The sequence below is a fragment of the Trachurus trachurus genome (assembly GCF_905171665.1).
Source record: "Trachurus trachurus genome assembly, chromosome: 16".
Lineage (NCBI taxonomy): Eukaryota > Metazoa > Chordata > Actinopteri > Carangiformes > Carangidae > Trachurus > Trachurus trachurus.
In genome coordinates, this window is record NC_139902.1 from 579,152 (window position 1) to 597,236 (window position 18,085).

The 18,085-nt window shown below is 41.5% G+C and overlaps 1 protein-coding gene across 1 annotated transcript; it reads right to left on the bottom strand.

Moving 5' to 3' along the window:
- Nucleotides 1-9,135: 9,135 nt before the first annotated feature.
- On the bottom strand, nucleotides 9,136-11,882 carry fzd1 (frizzled class receptor 1). The gene has a single exon (XM_083989667.1). It carries the CDS (start codon nucleotides 11,551-11,553, stop codon nucleotides 9,895-9,897), a length of 1,659 nt encoding a protein of 552 aa, XP_083845793.1. The 5' UTR covers nucleotides 11,554-11,882; the 3' UTR covers nucleotides 9,136-9,894.
- Nucleotides 11,883-18,085: the final 6,203 nt, after the last annotated feature.

Genomic DNA, 18,085 nt, shown 5'->3' on the forward strand with positions numbered 1-18,085 from the left:
TCAGTTCAGGTCTTGTTGCTTTAGACACGACCCAGCACACAGTCTCACAGGTGTGTTCACCTTTGTTGCATTGAGTGTTGTGGAGACCTCAACTACATGTAGTTGAATTACATACAGCAACTTAACTGCAATTTGTTGTATTTTGTATCATATTTTGTGATGTGTCGAGTATTTCAACAATTCTTTAGGTCTTTTTTTTTCTTAAAGACCTATATAATATAACTTTTATTTTACCATGATTGTGTTCAAGAACTCCATTTGAAAAAAGAAATGAATCATGTCATGACATGCCAAGCCAAGCCATTTTCTCTTTATATGACCCAACATGTCTATAGATAACTCTTTTTCTTAAAGCCCCAGTATGTAGGAATCCCCCCCATCTAGCGGTGCGGTTGCATATCTGAACGTATTCTTGATGTTGCATTCAGGTGAAATGGGGCAGACGTCAGACAACAGACGCTGCATGTAACAGGATAAACAAGCGTCTATGTAAACAAGTGGTCCACCAGCACGAGGCAAAACAATACAGGCCTGACAATATGTTGTCATGGTGATGTGGTATTGTTTTACCGTCTTTCTCTGGTGGAGTAAAATGACATCCGGTTGGTTTGCTGACGGCCGTCTGCCTGACTGCACCTGAATGCAACACCAGTGCCTCCGTCCTTCCTCACACTACACAGTGGTGACAGTTTTAACAGGCCGAGTTTCCATGGTTACCTACGGTCACGCTGCCACTCAACGTAAAAAATGGCGATGCAACATGGCCGCCTCGGTTCGGTGCGTCACCCACTTATGTATTTGTAACGACTTGTAACAACTCATTCTAAGGTACCAGAAAGCTTTCATTTGTATGTGGGTGTGATTCCACTTTAGTGAAATACGTATTTATGAAAGACATATTTGATTTTTTAAAAAGCCAAATAAGTTACATACTGGGGCTTTAAAAAAAATTAAAAAAAAAAGAGTGGAGAGGCATATTTCTGCTGGTATGTGATATTTTGTGTAGGCTATTATATTTTGTTTCATATTCACCACATGTTGATTTATTTAATAATGTGATAGCTGAATATAAAGATAGGACACAAATATAAAGATGGGGCATAAACAAGACTTGAGATGTTCAGCAGGTTTCAATAAAACCTTTAGGCAACAGGTTCAGTAAACAGGAAGTCAGTCCAACAAGGAAATAGATCGAAATTGGCACACACACACACACACACACACACACACACACACACACACGCTTAGTTGCTACATCAGCTCCTCTGTCTCCTAAGACACAGTGCCCCTGTGATTGACGCTGTGTTCTCTCTTTCTCTCTCATGAGAATAGCTTAACAGTTCAAACTTTGATAACGCTATCACACACTATCACAAACCTTCATAATGATTTGTGCTGAAGAATTGACAATCTCTCCCTGGGGAGAAATGCCGAGCTCCCAGAGTGCTGTAATCACTGCGCTTCACAGAAACAAGGTCATATAGCCTATAGGTTGAACTTAATTGTAATGCAAATCGTATGTGAGCACACGCATGTAACTGTTTCTCAGCGCACGGTAGCAACCGCTGAAGAAGGGGAAAAAAGATGAAAAGGAAGGCAGGGATCTGACTTGCGCTGCATCAGCCGTGACATTTGTGGGTGTGTGAGTGAAAGACAAGCTAAGAAGTATATGAAACAACACATCAGTCATCTACAGGTGGAGACAGGGAGGTGGCGGCGTGGTACCAGCTCATTTGGTGAGATGCTGGCTCGGTGGGAGCCGAGCCGCACACACACACACACACACACACACAGCTGACCTTGAGGCAGTTTGAAATTCAACAATAAGGAGAAAACAGAAATCTCTGGAGAGAAGAACAACAGTGCAGGTCCGCTCTCCTCAGGTCTGAGCTTCTTGTTTGTAGCGTGTTCCTCTGAGAGCCGGCGGTGCCACTGCCTGCATGCTGTTCAAAAGACCTGTTTCATCTACCAATAGGCTGCATGTACATATAGAGAAGACAGTATACTGTCAGAGTGGCTATGGGAAACTTTCACATACCCTACAATTTGTTGTATCTGTGCAGTAATGGGTGCATGTCGGCTTGTGACAAATACGCTCCTCCACCTGTCACTCAGTGGCCAGACCCACAGGTATGTCTTACTAGAACTGGTGTTAGGGGTCGCTACTGACCTGTTTTTAGGGTTTTAATGCATCAACCACATACATTTGTTTATTGCATCAAGGCTTTTTGAATTTGTCAGGAAACTCTATTTAAAGGGATAGTTCAACATTTTGGCAAATTGGCCCATTGCCATAATCCCTATAGCAGTAGGTTCGTTACCTTTAATTGTCGCTGTAAGCTATTTTTAGAACGGCGGAGCAGAGCAGCAGGCTGTTCAGGGCTATGCAATGGAGGCTAAGGGAATTTCTTGGTTTCCCTCATCAAACTCATCAAATACACAACCCAACAACTCCAAAACTCTGTCGTGGACAAGTTGTGAGCTGCACAATCACCACGCTATGAGATAATAACAGAACCTTACGAGACAGAGCTGTTTTAGAGGTAAATTCATGCAAAACCGCTGATGCAGGTTGCGTTCGCCCTGTATTTACCTCGAAAACGGCTCCGTTTCGTAACGTTCCATTGTTATCTCATAGCGTGGTGATTGTGCAGGTCACAACTTGTCCACGACAGCGTTTTGGAGTTTTGGGATTTTGTATTTGATGAGTTTGATGAGGGAAACCATGAAATTCCTTGAGCCTCCATAGCGTAGCTCTGAGCAGCTCGCCACTCGGCTCGGCCGTTCTGAAAATAGCTTACACTGACAAATAAAGGTAATGAACCTACTGCTATGACTATAGTGATTATGGCAATGGGCCAATTTGCCAAAATGTCGAACTATCCCTTTAACAAACACAAAATAAAAAAAACAAAAGAATTTCGCAAAATTTTAAAATTCTCTGGTTAAAAATTTGTGTTGTTAAGGTCGGTTTGACCCGGTTATAATGATAAGAACAATAATGAGAGTTAAAACTGAAATCATAAGTGCAAAACCAACCTTTTCATAAGGAAGTCTAACAACGTAACCAAGAGATGAGAAACAACAACAGCAGATTTAAGACTCTGGTCAAAACCGACACTAACACAAGAGATGGAGCACAAAGCTGACACAAGACGAAGGTTCAATAAATTACGTGTGAATCATAAAAAAAAGTGAATTATTTTTTGATGCAATCCCCCCACCCACACCCCTCATACATTTGTCTTGAGGGAGGAAATTAGCTATTGAGACCAAAGCGGTTTCACCCTAACTTTAACCCTTAGAACTCACGCGGCATGGAGAATATGTACAGAATATATGAATCCTGACTTGACCTGTGCTTTAAGCAGAATATAAATGAGAAAAGCTAGCATCAGTTGTGTCCACGGCTGTCTGTGTATGCGACTGCTGGGACTGCACAAGTAGTCCAAAGGTCCATGGGAACTGGATCTTTAGCAGATCCAGTTCTGGAGACAGGGGGGCTGCCACCGTCTGTTGTGTTGATGAAACCATCCTGCATGTGGACATTAGAAGGCATGACAGGATGAACATACTTTCACTATACTGCTGAGACATCATTCCCTGGTTGTATGAGTAAACAGATGTGCAGGTGTTCTTAGTGGTTGTGTGTCATCCTGGATAAAACAGACTATTGCTGCTGTCCAAAGACACTCAGTGTGTGATCTATCTGTAAGTGTACAATGCTAACTTTCATCATCAACAAAAAACTGTATTTGAAATGTTTGCAGACGACAAGTTTAGGCTACAACTGAGTATAGATATTAAATGGTACACAAAGTAATTAGCTTCATCCCCAACAAAACACAGCATGCTTTTCCAAATCAACTTACAGAAACTCAGAGAGCAGCAGTGAACTTTTGAATCCAGGACATCTGCTTTGTGCTGGAACATGTTTACACTGTTGTTTTATTTTAACTACAATAAAACACATTGACGCCTCCTCCTCTGCTGAGTATACAGACCGTCCTCTCTCTTTTCTCCAAGAATATTGAAGAAACTGAAACCAAAGAAGAAATAACAGTGTTGTGTGAAAAGATTCAGCACTTATGTGTAAATGTTTGTAATTCGTCATCAATGTGCTACAAGGTTTCAGGCTGTTTGAACAGGTCTTTTTACCTTTATCTTTAGAAATGTGTGTAGTTGCCAAGAGGATCCAGGTAAAACCACGTGGCAGCAGTCACCCACATCTTATTGGGAGTAGCAACGCTTCCAAAAAATGGCCTGGGGGAGGAAACACTTGTAAAACTGGTACTTTATGTGGCTATTTAGTAAGTTTAACATTCTTCATTAAGTGCAGCCTGCAGTGATGCTCATTAGACCGGGCTGAAGACAACAGGCAGCTCCACATGCTGCTGACAAGAGGCTTAAAAGTAGAAACACAGGACGGAGCTGAAGCTGACCTGTGGCCTGCTCTGACCTCAGGGAAAACACACCACAATCTCAGTTCTGGATGAGCCGAAAAATGTGACCTTTGACCCTTAATCCCACAGAGTCTGACTTCATTTAACTTCACTCATTTCTAACCGTTAGGCTAATGCAGCTAAATGCTTTGCACGTTCCTATCAGGGTGAAGCAACTGCCTTTTCATTTCCATCTGTGAGTCAAATCTAATGTGCACAATTTCCCTTTTTATGCACACTCACAATTACCTCTGTGCAGGCGAGCTGGAACCACAGGAGTCATACTGCAATCAATATCAATATGTTATTAATATTGTTCTTTTAATTGATCCCAGTTAACTAATGTCACATAACTTCATCATATCTTTTATTAAAGCCATGTCCGGCCACGCCCTTCAAACTCCAAACCTTCTTTCAATACAGATGTCTCTCAGACCAGTCTGACATCACCACTCTCTGTTCCAACATCAATAAACAATGTTGAAATGACCTGTCTGAGATAAGGCTTACATCTACATCACCATGGCCTGAGCACAGCAACACAGTGAGGCTGAAATTTCCTTTCTATGCAAAGTAATACAGGGCCATGATTGTCAATATTGATACAGTCACAAATACTGATATTATTTAAAGTGTGTCTCTCTTTTCTCTTAGTATTAAACTATTGAAATGATTGAATTCACCAGCATGTGTGAATTGTGAGCAAACATAATTGACAGACTTGTATACGTGGGGCACACAATGTAATTCAAAGCCTGACAGTATACTACTGCAGGTGGCTCACTTGGGTTTGTTTTTTTTGAGTGTCCTCTTTTTTCATATATGTATTTTGAGCTTTTTGCCTTTAATGGATAGTGTAGTTGAGACAGACAGGAAATGGGGAGGCAGAGAGAGGGGGAATGACATGCAGCAAAGGGCCGCCCAAGTCGGGATTCGATACGGGGCCGGCTGCTGCAAGGACTATAGCCTCTGTATGGCTATAGTCCTCCACCAACTGAGCTAAGCGATGCCCCAGAGTGTTCTCTTTTTAATACAAATTAAGATTAAGGCCTTCCCAGAACAAAGACATGTTTTCTAGACACATGAGCAGCAGTTTGCCTCAATCTTTTCTGAAACAAGGGAAACTGAGGCACTGAGGTGATCAGATCACACTGGAAATGAAATCAACCTTTGCTTTAAAAAAAAAGGGGGAGAAATTTTACATTAAAAAAACAAAAAGTAAGCAAGGAAATGGCCGTGCAGTTTGAACAACTGTTGGAGGAATATTAGTGTTTGTGCTGCAGCAGCAGCCTGAACACTGATGCTGCTGCTGCTGCTGCTGCTGCTGCTGCTGAAGCTGCTGCTGCTGCTGCTGCTGCTGCTGCTGCTGCTGCTGCTGCTGAAGCTGCTGCTGCTGAAGCTGCTGCTGCTGCTGCTGCTGCTGCTGCTGCTGAAGCTGCTGCTGCTGCTGCTGCTGCTGCTGCTGCTGCTGCTGCTGCTGAAGCTGCTGCTGCTGCTGCTGCTGCTGCTGCTGCTGCTGCTGCTGCTGCTGCTGCTGCTGAAGCTGCTGCTGCTGCTGAAGCTGCTGCTGCTGCTGCCTGGTTCTGCCTGGTTCTGTCTCTGGCTGAAACATGAAGACAGAAGACACAGTCTGTCTTTCTCCCTGCATTAAGGTTGAAGTCCATGTGGCAGATGAAGTTACAGTCATACACTGATACAGTATATACTGTAGTGTACTGTGTGTACTAGACCAGAGGAAACACACTCTACACACTAGAGTGTGTTCCTGTTCCAGTCTTTAACAAAGACGCTTCACAGTTCAATACGACATCAGTGTGTCTGTGGCAGCTGACCCAGGAACAGGTCAAAAGCCTTTTTAATACTGTAGCTGTGCTCTTCAGTGCGACTACACACAAGGTGATGCAGGGAGTAGGGTTAGAGAAACATTCCATTTTTTTTCTGATACTTAATCTTTTTTGTATTATTCCATCACAATTGATATGAAAGGCACTTGTTATTTAGTGACTAGTTACTGTGATACATTTTCATCTGGTAACACTTTACAATAAGGCTCCCTTAATTAACGTTAGTTAGTACATTATTAAGCATTAATTAACTCTTTACAGATATATTAACAATCATGATGTATTATTTAGGATTTGGAAACACATTAATTCATGTAGCCTATTAGTAAGCAGTTAATGTTTACTACTCAAAGTAAGTCAATAAATTATTAAGTAATAATAAAAGTTGAAAAATGTAATTAGTTATCATTATGTATGCATTACTCAGCATTAATTAACACATTAGTTTATATATTAATGCTTAATAATGTACTATAATGTTAATTAAGGGACCCTTATTGTAAAGTGTTACCTTTCATTTTTGTGCTTCTTGAAATTTTTATGTCACCATATTTAACAAGATTTTTTCTACCTTATTAAACAGTTAGCTTGGTCGCAAACAGGAGTTAAACTGTAGACACAGCAACAGCATACTGTTAACAGGTAATAGCTTTAAGTTGATACAATAATACAAAATATTGATCATTATGCTTGACGAGTACTTTTACATTTGATCCTTCAATAACGAGTCAGCTACTAGAATGCATAGTTTTCACCCACTTTTACTCTAAAGGTCTGAAGGTGTGTTTGACTACACCTGTTTAAAAAGTAATTACCCTCTAACAAGAGTAGAACAACTCTAACACCGTAAATGTAAGTGGCCAAAAAAAATGTCAAAGAATTAATCAAAGTCAACATAAGAGTTTAGCAGATGGATTTAGTCGTATCAGTCATATTCTATAGTTCCTCTCCTGCAGCTGCATCTACAAACACAGACCATGACCCTGAAGAGACCCAGAACAAAGACCACGTCTAAATTAAATTACAATTAAATGGTGCAAGAATGATTTCAAAAGATGAACCAACACTTTCCAAAGCACATATAGTATGTTAGTATTTTACTGAAGAAATCTGAACCCTTCTGTTGTTGGCAAAAAGATTTATGTGTCTTTAGCATTTGAAAGGAAAATGAAAACAAAACATAATACAAAGGTTTACAGTTCAATTGGTGATATTTTTATTCTCATAAAGAAATCAGTGTAGTATATATACATATATATATATATATGTATATATATACATACATATATATTCTATAAATATAAAAGGTTCTCTTCATAGCAAATGCAAAGGAAATTACTTCAAAGCCGTGACTATTGTCGAGCCGTCAACACAATAAAAGGATTATTATGAACAGGAAGCACCGTGTGGAAGAGCGTCTGACAAGAACACAAGTCCTTCCTGATGTGTGTGTGTGTGTGTGTGTGTGTGTGTGTGTGTGTGTGTGTGTGAGCTGAGCTGCACTGACAGCAGCCGCTCTGCATCTCAACACAAGCTTTCCTTTCTCCTGCAGAGGAACACATGCAGTCCCACATCCACCATGATCACATGACTCAGTCTCCTCTCCAGCTCAGGTTAACAACATCAACATGAAGAAAATAATCCAATGTTGTGACGTATGCATGACCGTTCACCATGCCATGTGAAGCAGACTGTCCTGATTCTGATGATGTTTATCAAATAACAGTTTTTCACACTTGTGCCATGAGGATGTTAAAATTAGATGACCTGTATAACATTTTCAATTTGAATTAAAAAAACAAAAACAAATGTATCTTGTATGTATCACCAGATAAAGACAAAAGTCTGATGATTCATTATCTTTCAAACTGGTCTAGTTTGTTCCTCGTGCTCCACAGATTACTTGTGTTAGCTGGCGTCACCCTGAAATGATTAGTTCTTAACTTTATTGAAAATAAAAATCTAAATTCTTAAATGTTCAAAGCCTGTAGTTAAGACCTAAATGCAGCACAAGACAGATCTGACTCTGCTCTGATGTGAGGTGGTGCGGCAACCAGTCAGAGTTCTGGGTTTGATTCCCGGGCCTTAATTGGCCAGAGTTGTCAAAATGTTTCTAAATGAAATACCATAGACTGGTGACCCTGCCCGGATGTAACTCACCAATTATTTAGCAGATTTTTATTCTATAAAATATCTGAAATTTGACAAAAATCCATTGTCCACGGTATTGCAGTGTAAGTTGTTTATTTTAGTAAAGCAGTGATCAAATATCCAAGCAGCTCTCAGATCCTACCATCTGACAGGCTGGATATGTTTTCAACTTCTGCTCGAGAAATAGCTAAAATTTGGCCTCAGTTCAGATTCAAATGACAAATCAGTGATTCATCATCGATAGATCATCTCAGATTCACTTGTTTGATCAGTTCTACATGTGCTCACACTGCAGCTTCGCTTTGCTGAATTTAACGCTTGCAATTAATTCTGATTCTCTTGTCACTCTTATATCAGAAAATCAATGTCGAGTGAATCACATTGTAGAGATGAATGATTTTACAGAGTACTGTTAGTGAAGCTACTGTAACATGGTTTTAGATTTCTCCACTCTGCATTGTAATCCCTCAGTCTGGCCCGTTCCCTCCACACAAACAGAGCAGCCGATGTGGCCGTGGATCACACCGGTGTGTTAACATGTTTTAGAATCACTTCCATTACGGCCGATTTAAACACTGAAATATTTGATAATTGAAGGTGTTTTATTTCCCATAGTTCCTCTGGAATGATCTGCTTTAATTTTAGCTATAGTTGTGTTGATGCTGCATCGGTGTGATGCATCCCAACAATAACACAGTTGAAACAAAATAAAGAGAATCAGACTTGGACAATGAGTTTCTAGGAAACAATAACAATGCTCAGGAATCAAACATGCAAAAACACCAGCATGGTCCTTTAAACCTGCATGAGAATACGTGTGCTTTATTTGGAAAGGAATGTAATAACCGTCGGGGCCCAAAGCTGCAGGCCACGCCATCTGTCACAATGACTCACATTCACAACCTGTGCACCGTCTCTTGTCCCAGACTGCTGACATTTCCCCTCCAGATCTGGGTGAGTGTTGCTCCACTGTAGCACAGACACAAGCTGCAGCTGGTTAATGAAGGATAAGAGGCAGCCACGAGGAAGCACTTGGGTTTCACGGGACTCTGCTTAGAATAGACCCACTGCTCACAGGCAGTTCACTGATCAAAGACACACACACACTGCATGTGAAACGCTCCCACTGGTGTCCACACAGCGAGTCAGGTCATGAGACCTCAGGCTCACTGAAGGTCAGCTGGCTCTTTGTGATGCTTCAGTATCCATTATGTCCAAAGTGTGAAAAAAGAGTTGTGTTCCTTTTTTTTTAAGAAAAAAAAAGGAGGAAAGAATTTTTTTTTTTAAATCTTTAAATACAAATATATACTTACAAAAATCTCACAAATGTGTATGTACATAAAAAACAGTGTCCTCTGTATCTGTAGGTCAAAGACAAATGAAATGAAAATAAAAAAAGAGCTTTATCATTCAGTTTGTCACAAGCAAAGTTTGTCTGAGCTGGGGTCACACCGTGGTCACACCGTGGTCTCCCCCTGTTTACTGTTGGCCAGTCTCGTGTAAAACCGCCTCCAGGAGTTGAGTGTCTTCCCGGACCAGATCCAGAACCCAGAGGTGATGCCCACAATGAGCGTCATCAGATACTTTATCATGAAGACCGTGAAGTCGGGGCTCATGTTGGGGTGGTTCTGGACGGGGCACGGCACCGCGTAGGTTTTACAGGTGTGACTGATCCACGTCCTCTCCCACTGCTCCCTGAAGGCCTGCTCGTAGAAGTAGCAGGCGATGACGATGGTGGCCGGCACCGTGTACAGCACGCTGAAGATCCCGATGCGCACCATCAGCTTCTCCAGCTTCTCCGTCTTGGTGCCGTCGTGCTTCATGATGGTCCGGATCCGGAACAGGGACACGAAGCCGGCCAGGAGGAAGGAGGTCCCGATGAACAGGTAGACGAAGAGCGGCGCCAGCACGAACCCGCGCAGCGCGTCCACGCTGTTGATGCCCACGAAGCACACCCCGCTCAGCACGTCTCCGTCCACCTGCCCCACGGCCAGGATGGTGATGGTCTTGATGGCGGGCACGGCCCACGCCGCCAGGTGGAAGTACTGAGAGTTGGCCTCGATGGCCTCGTGACCCCACTTCATCCCCGCGGCCAGGAACCAGGTGAGGGCCAGGATGACCCACCAGATGGAGCTGGCCATGCTGAAGAAGTAGAGCATCATGAAGAGGATGGTGCAGCCCTCCTTCTTGGTGCCCTGCACCACGGTCCTAATGTCGTTCTCGAACCGGTCGTTGCACACCACCTTGTCCTCCAATAGGAAGCCGGCGATGTAGGCGACGGACACCATGGTGTAGCAGCCGGACAGGAAGACGATGGGCCGCTCCGGGTAGCTGAAGCGCTTCATGTCCACCAGGTAGGTCAGCACGGTGAACAGGGTGGAGGCGCAGCACAGCACAGACCAGATCCCGATCCAGATCCGGGCGAATTTCAGCTCCTCCTCGTTGAAGTACATCATCCCGTGGGATCTCTTGGGCTCGCACGGAGCGCCGCAGTTCTCCTGGCCCAGGAAGCGGTAGTTCAGGTAGGGGGGCACCCGGAGCGAGGCCGGGCACCGGAACTGACCGGGGACCGGTTCTGGGGGGGCGCGCTCGGTGGGGTAGGGCCCGGGGCTCTCGGGCTCGCTGCGGTCCGACATGTTCTGGCCCACGCACAGCTCCCCCGCGCCGTGCACCGGGAACGACTCGCAGGCCAGCGTGTCGGGCCACTGGAAGCCGAACTTGTTCATGAGCGCCTCGCAGCCCTGCCGCGCGCGCTCGCACAGAGAGCGGCACGGGGGCAGCGCCTGCTCCAGCACCGTGCACACGGGCGCGTACATGGAGCAGAGGAAGAACTTTAAATCCGGGGAGCACTGGACTTTGACCAGCGGGTAGAACTGGTGCACCTCCAGCCCCGCGTCCTCCTGGTTGGTGTGACCCAGCAGGTTCGGCATGATGGTCTCGTTGTAGGCGATGTCCGTGCACAGCGGGATGGAGATGGGCTGGCAGAAGCCGTGCTCCGGTATAGACATCCCCCGGTCTCCGCCGTACTGGCCGCGCACTCGGAAAATCCCCCCGTTAACGAGCAGAAGAAAAGCGAGCGCAGTCAACACGGAGCGGGTCGGCCCTCCGTCAACCATGGTGACCGCCGCCGCACTTTCTGTTTGTTGCTCAACTAACTTGCTTCGCCTCGGCAGCGGCAGCAGCAGCAGCAGCAGCAGCAGCAGCAACACTTCCCTCAACGCTCTTTGTTGGCGTCTTTACAAGGTAAAAAAGCAGCTTCTTCCACCGGTCCCGTCCTCCCGCTGCTCACCGAGCCCAGCTCATCTGACAGCGTGACCAAAAAAAAAAAAAAAGGAAGAAAGAAAGAAAGAAAAAAAAATCCACGGCTTTTAATCACAAACTGCGATTCTCCGGCGGAAAACCACAAAAACAAACCATATTCCTCCAGGAAAGGAGTTCCTCCGTCTGGCCGACACAGCGTCAATCTGCCGTTCAAACCTGTTCTGCGCTCCCTCACTCTCATCCACAGCCACGTCAAGCGCGCTGCGACTCACCACAACTTCCGCTTAGGACTTTCTAAATAAAAGTTCATAATATATATTTTTTTAATTTTTCAAAATCAACATTTGAAAGCATGTCATTTATACTGTATTACACGTGGCGTTTTCTTAAACGTATTTAAGTGATAGCCTCTTTTATAGACGTAGCTACTCTAAAGAAATTGTAGCCTATAGCCTACTTATTGTTTATAGGCTATAGCTATAGCTGATATTTTAAGCTGCCTTCTTGGTCAGGTGTACTCGAGATGATTGATCTCAGACGTATGGCCTATAGCATAGCCTACAGTAAATCCAGAATTTTGCAATTTATAGAAGTTGCAAAAATCTGGATTCAATTTCAAATACACACCTATGTGTGTATTTGCATATTGTACAAATGGAATCCAAAATTTTGTAGCCCACAAATGGATTAAAAAAAAATAAATAAAATAAAACCATGTTTGCCAAAATAAAACAAAAACCAACCATTCACATTATAGGTCATATACCATTTTTATCATCTGTTTTTGAACTGAACATATGACCCTGGACATTTATTAATTTTTTAAAGCAGATTGTATCTGTAATGTAAAATTTTCAAAACTGAAAAAAATAAGAAGATGGATTTACACTGAGAAGCTGCGCTTTTATTTGCACCCATGTAGCACACAGGCTACAGTATTAGCCTATATACACAGTTTGGAATACTATAACTGCAGCAACAACTTCCTGTTTTCATCGTATTCACTTTAACTGGCTTGACTAACTTCTCCACCCTCCCCTCTCTGGCCTGTCTCTCTGTAGAACCTAACAGATGGGGGTTAGGGAGGGTCTATATTTTTCCTAATGCTAGTCTGAATTGCAGAGGTTCATTTCAGTTCACTTCTGCTACTGGCACAAATCCTCAATACTTTAAATTCATTGTTTATTTCCCATTTACTTTTATAAATGACACACTCTTATCATTTATTGTGTAATAGTTGCAATGAAATTGATATAAACCTCCAATAAGTTCAGATAGAAATATATATTTCAATAAAGTAGAGTGTTGAATACAGTACAATCATCTGTCATCAGTTTTAAATGCTGGTAGCTTTTTCTCTCAGTCCTACTAAGGTGCTAGTTTTGCGCTGTCAGGATAACAACAGATGCTTTCTTGTGTCTATCAAATGATTCATCAATTATAATAATAACAATTAATTATTAATTTCAGAAAAAAAACCTATGCATTTGATAACAAGATATAAAGAATATCACACAGATATAATACAATATATAAAGCAATTTTAATAAACAGATTAATGATGATCATAATTAGTTTTGGCTTCAAGAAAGAACAAGAAATTATTGGCAACATCTGGAGCTGATGAATAATTAAGACTTATTAAAATACAGTAGTTCAGCTTCTTTTTAACAGTGGATGTTCCTGCTGCTCTTATACTTTTCATATCCTTAACATCTTAATGCATTTTTGGAGATTTATCTTCATTTCAAAATGCCACTATATTGACATGATCTGTTTACATTTTTTTTTTTGCATGTCAAGCATGTCTGCAAGGGTGAGTGTTTATGTGATGACAGACTGTAGAAAAATGTTTCCCTATGGGACAATAAAGACTATCTATTACCAACATGCATCTCAGATAACAGTTCATGTCTTCCCCAAAACTCTTTTCACCAACAAAACACTCAAAATCAGCTCATTCATCCACCAGACTGGCAACAAGTCTCAGTCATGAAGCAAACACTGTCACTCTGACAGCATTACATAAAAGATATTTTTCACAATTGCTTAAAAAAAAAATAAATAATAATAATAATAAAACTTCACACACAAAGGTCAAAACCTCATCCAAGATCTGCACAACTGTGAGCACATTCACACTTTTGGCAAAACAGTAGGAACACACTCTCCACATTAGACACATCATTCAAAACTGAAAGACTGTGTGTGTTAACTCGCTAAACGCTCCCACTGAAACACCACACTCCATTGTCAATCACCTGCAGTCAGACTGCACATGTGAAGACACATGTAACCAATCAGATCACTCTGAAATCAGAGCTTGAACACCATGGATAGGAGTCAGGTTTGGCCTTTGGTGTGCACAACAATGGAGGACAATTTAGGAGGGAGAGTTACAGGAAGATGTGTTGGAGAAGAGAAGGAGGAGCAAAATGGGATTTGTGCAATATGTGCTATGTTATGGGATAAGTGCAATGCTGTTATGTCTTGTGTTTGCTGGGTTGATATGGCTGAGGTTTATTGTTTTTTGTCATTCATAGGGCAGTTATGGCACAGCTACAGTGTCCAACACAAATTTCCCTGAACGGGACAATAAAGTTTATCGTATTGTATTGTATCGTATCGTATCGTATCGAAAAGGAGCAGGACCAGGAAGAGGAGAAGGAGGAAGAGGAGCGAGGTGAGGAAGAGGAGATGGAGGTAAAGGTGCAAGAGTCCTTTCCTGAACCCTATGAGGAGTTCTTTTCAGCATGACTTTGGCAAGTGTATGATCATCAACCTTATCACCCCGAACTCTCTGTAGAGAAAATGATGTGGAGGTGTTCCAGGACAGGACACACTACTCAGGACATGTCCATAAATCCAGAATTTTGCAATTTATAGAAGTTGCAAAAAATCTGGATTCAATTTGATGCTTGTGTAACTGCAATAGTTTTGTTTGTTTTGTTAGTTTGTGTAATCTTCAGTGGAGTATTGAGAATAAACCAATTTTGATTCCCCATTAAATTTGTTTTCATTTTTACAGTGTGCTATAAGAAAATGACATGTGGCAGAAGTGTTTATCAGAGTTTTAGATTTAGCAGTGTGCAGTTGGCGGTGCAAGTGTCTAATTATCTGGTAACGTTTTATGCAAAAGTATTGTTTTTAGAAGACTTTATGAATGTAGTGTTTACTTTTGCGAGATATATAAGATGTTCTGTATTTTGTCTCTGACTTTGGTTTTTATGTGTGGAATTTTGACAAACAGGGCCCTAGTTTCACAAATTGTGTTTTTTTAATAGTGGAAGGTTTGAATGCTTTCATTCAAGTGTCCCTCCTGGACACAGCCGGGGCTGGATAAGGCCAAAACACTCTTCCCAAGGTGCCATGCCAGAGAAGACGTCAGGTGTGAAGACCAGGCAGATTAGCTGAAGACCTCTGCTCCTTCTTCTGTTTCTTTATTGTATTTTGCAACACACAACAGCAGCTACGATGCCAATTTGTTTTTCTCTTGAAGTAATTTTCAGTCTTTACTGCAAAAACCCTGTCACTTACTGTTTTCTTCTTTCATACACTAGATGAGTCATTCATATTTTGCATTGAATGTTTGTAAAAGAAGAAATGAAATTCATGCATTTACAACAGAAAAATGTTGAGAGAGGAACTAAATATCCTATCTTCCATGTTGTAAACTGTTTTCTTGTCTGTATACAACATCTATGTCACGTCTGTCCGGTGAGGGATCTCCTCCTCTTCTGTTTTTTCTCTGGAGTTTTTCCTCAGTGGATGTGAGGGTCTAAGGACAGAGGATGTTGTTATGATGCTGTGTAAAGACCTTTGAGACAAACTGTTTGTAAAAATGGATAATAAACTTGCCTTGTCTTTCCTTACAGCCTATAGTTGATTACATAGTTAACATTAGCCTTGGCTAACATTAGTGTTGAGCTAACTCAATATAATAAGCCAAAAGCTAAACAGACAATGTATATTGTGTTATGAGAGCACAGAGAAATTAAAATTCAACTGGACCAGAACATGCATGCTTCCAGTCCTTAGACTTGAGTCTTTTGTAACCTAAGTGAGAACAACTCAACTCATGACCTTTTGTTTCCCACCTGTTTTCACTCTTTTCTCACTGGCCTCCAGGGCTGTGATCAAAACACAACTAGACATAGACACACTTTGTGAGACACTGCAGTACACAGAGGAAATTGAGAAAACACACATGGAGCCCCAAACATATATTATCTGATTTTAATATGGTGCTCTCATTAGTTTTTATTTTATTCTTAAAAGAAAACAGTTTAGATAATTGCCTCTCAGGGACTCTGTACCGTGTTAATCCCTCACTTGAGTTGGAATCTACGTCATCCCCTAAAATGAAGTTTGCCTGATACATTGCTCCACTATGTGCAGTCAGAATGCAGTGTTAGTGTGTTTCATGTCATTTGCAAGCACAAGTAAAGACAGAACTTACTGCAATCAGCCCCTTGCACAAAGTATGTGTTTATAAATCAGCATGGAGAAAGATACATGCACAATGCAGACAAGATGAGAGCAACAGAACAGCTAGCAGCTGGTGCTGTGGCCAGTCTGTCTGCTATCAGGAGGGAAGAAGGAAGGAGTGTGATATGCACACTGACAAAGGAATGCTAGTTTTTCCTTGTTGAGTAGTACAGACTGCTAGTTGACTTTTGTCTTTCACCTCTAATCTACAGTATGATCGCTACGTAATAGATATGCCCAAATAGCAAAGATTATCTGTAGGGTTTGAAAATAAAATCCAGGCATTAGCCTACTGCACAATGCAACACATTTAATATTTTTTTTTCTTACTTAAATGTCCATTGGACCATTTTTAATAAACCAGATTTCATTATCTCCTACAACACATTCTATTATAAACTGAACCATTTTTAAAGAGGAGCTTTAATTAGTTTCTGAATCCTCCCCTTTCCTGCACTCTGTATTTTCTTGTGCATAAATGGTCTACAAATATGCAGGGCTCAAAGTAGCCTATGGACATAACTGTCATGGGGGAAAATCTGAAAAAACAGACTGTAAAGAAAGGTGGATGCAGGATGTGAAACTCACACTAACTCTCACCTAATCCAAAAATGGACAAAGAGGTGGAACATGTTTGGAGCTGAGACTTATATATAATGTAAAAAAAAACAATATGGCTTCATATCATTGTTGCACAGATGATACGCAACTTCATCTCTTTATTAATCCAGACGACCTCAGCAGCAGTGACACTCTGCACAACTGTCTTGCTGCTATTAAGTACTGGATGTCACTGATGTTTCCTTTAGAAAAAGCATTTCTGCCACAAATATGACTACAAACAGGATTCTTCAGTGTATTGGAAGCTTTGACAATTAGCTTAAAAAGGTTGAAACATGTAGAGAACAAAGCATTTTCTTTTGTAATGGTTTCATGTCCATCTAGACAAATGTATTTTCCAAAAGAAAGTGGAGAAACAACATCCCTGTTTGTGGATGGGCAGCTGGAAGTCCGAGCTGGAACCCATTGGAACAAGGTCAACACTGGTGTTACACTGTGGAAAAACAAACACGCACACATCTGAAGCATTAATAAATTTTATTTCAGGTAAAACAACATTAAACAACATTTACAGAAGGACATTACATCTTCCATAATAACATTACATACAGGTTGTAACAAATAATGTAACAGCTACTCTAGTGTATACTATATTGTTTCACTTGACGAAGTGACTGATGACACTTCTGTTTTCCAAACCACATGTCAAATGATGTATTTTCAGTGAAGCATACAAAAAAATAAATAAATTGTGAGAGAAGTATTGTTAAAAAAAATTGCAAACATTAGATTTGTTGTTCACACACTGGATCCAACCTATATGCCTTCTACCAATACCACTTCTGTCCACATGATAAACAATGTCAAAAATAGATGCCTTATATTTATATTCATCATATATGTATATTCATACATGATTTCTATTAAGGGAACAATGTCCATTTGCAACCCTGTATACAAACATAGTGGAAGCATCACTGTTTCACTTCATTCAAGGCGTGTCACCTTATCAATTTCCACCTTTGATATCTACATTGATATTGTCATATTCCCGTCACAGTGCTCAATGTGCCATCCACCATGTTGTTCCTTCACTGGACTTTGATTAGAAATATATGAACAACATTCAAGTCTGAGCAGAGCACCTCAGGAACTCTGCCCACACAGGACTCCTAAGTTTTATACAAGACTGTGGGCTGCCAACGCTCCACAGACATGAGAGTGTTTGGGGGGTGGGGGAGCGGGGGGCATACCAAAAATAATTATATTGAGCTGGTAATACTGCTTGCAATCCCTTAAAGCCACACGAGGCTGGACACAGTTCAATGGTATTTACTA

Bases quoted from the DNA above. Each gene is read 5' to 3' on its own strand.
- fzd1 (XM_083989667.1), bottom strand. From the start codon at position 11,553: ATGGTTGACGGAGGGCCGACCCGCTCCGTGTTGACTGCGCTCGCTTTT.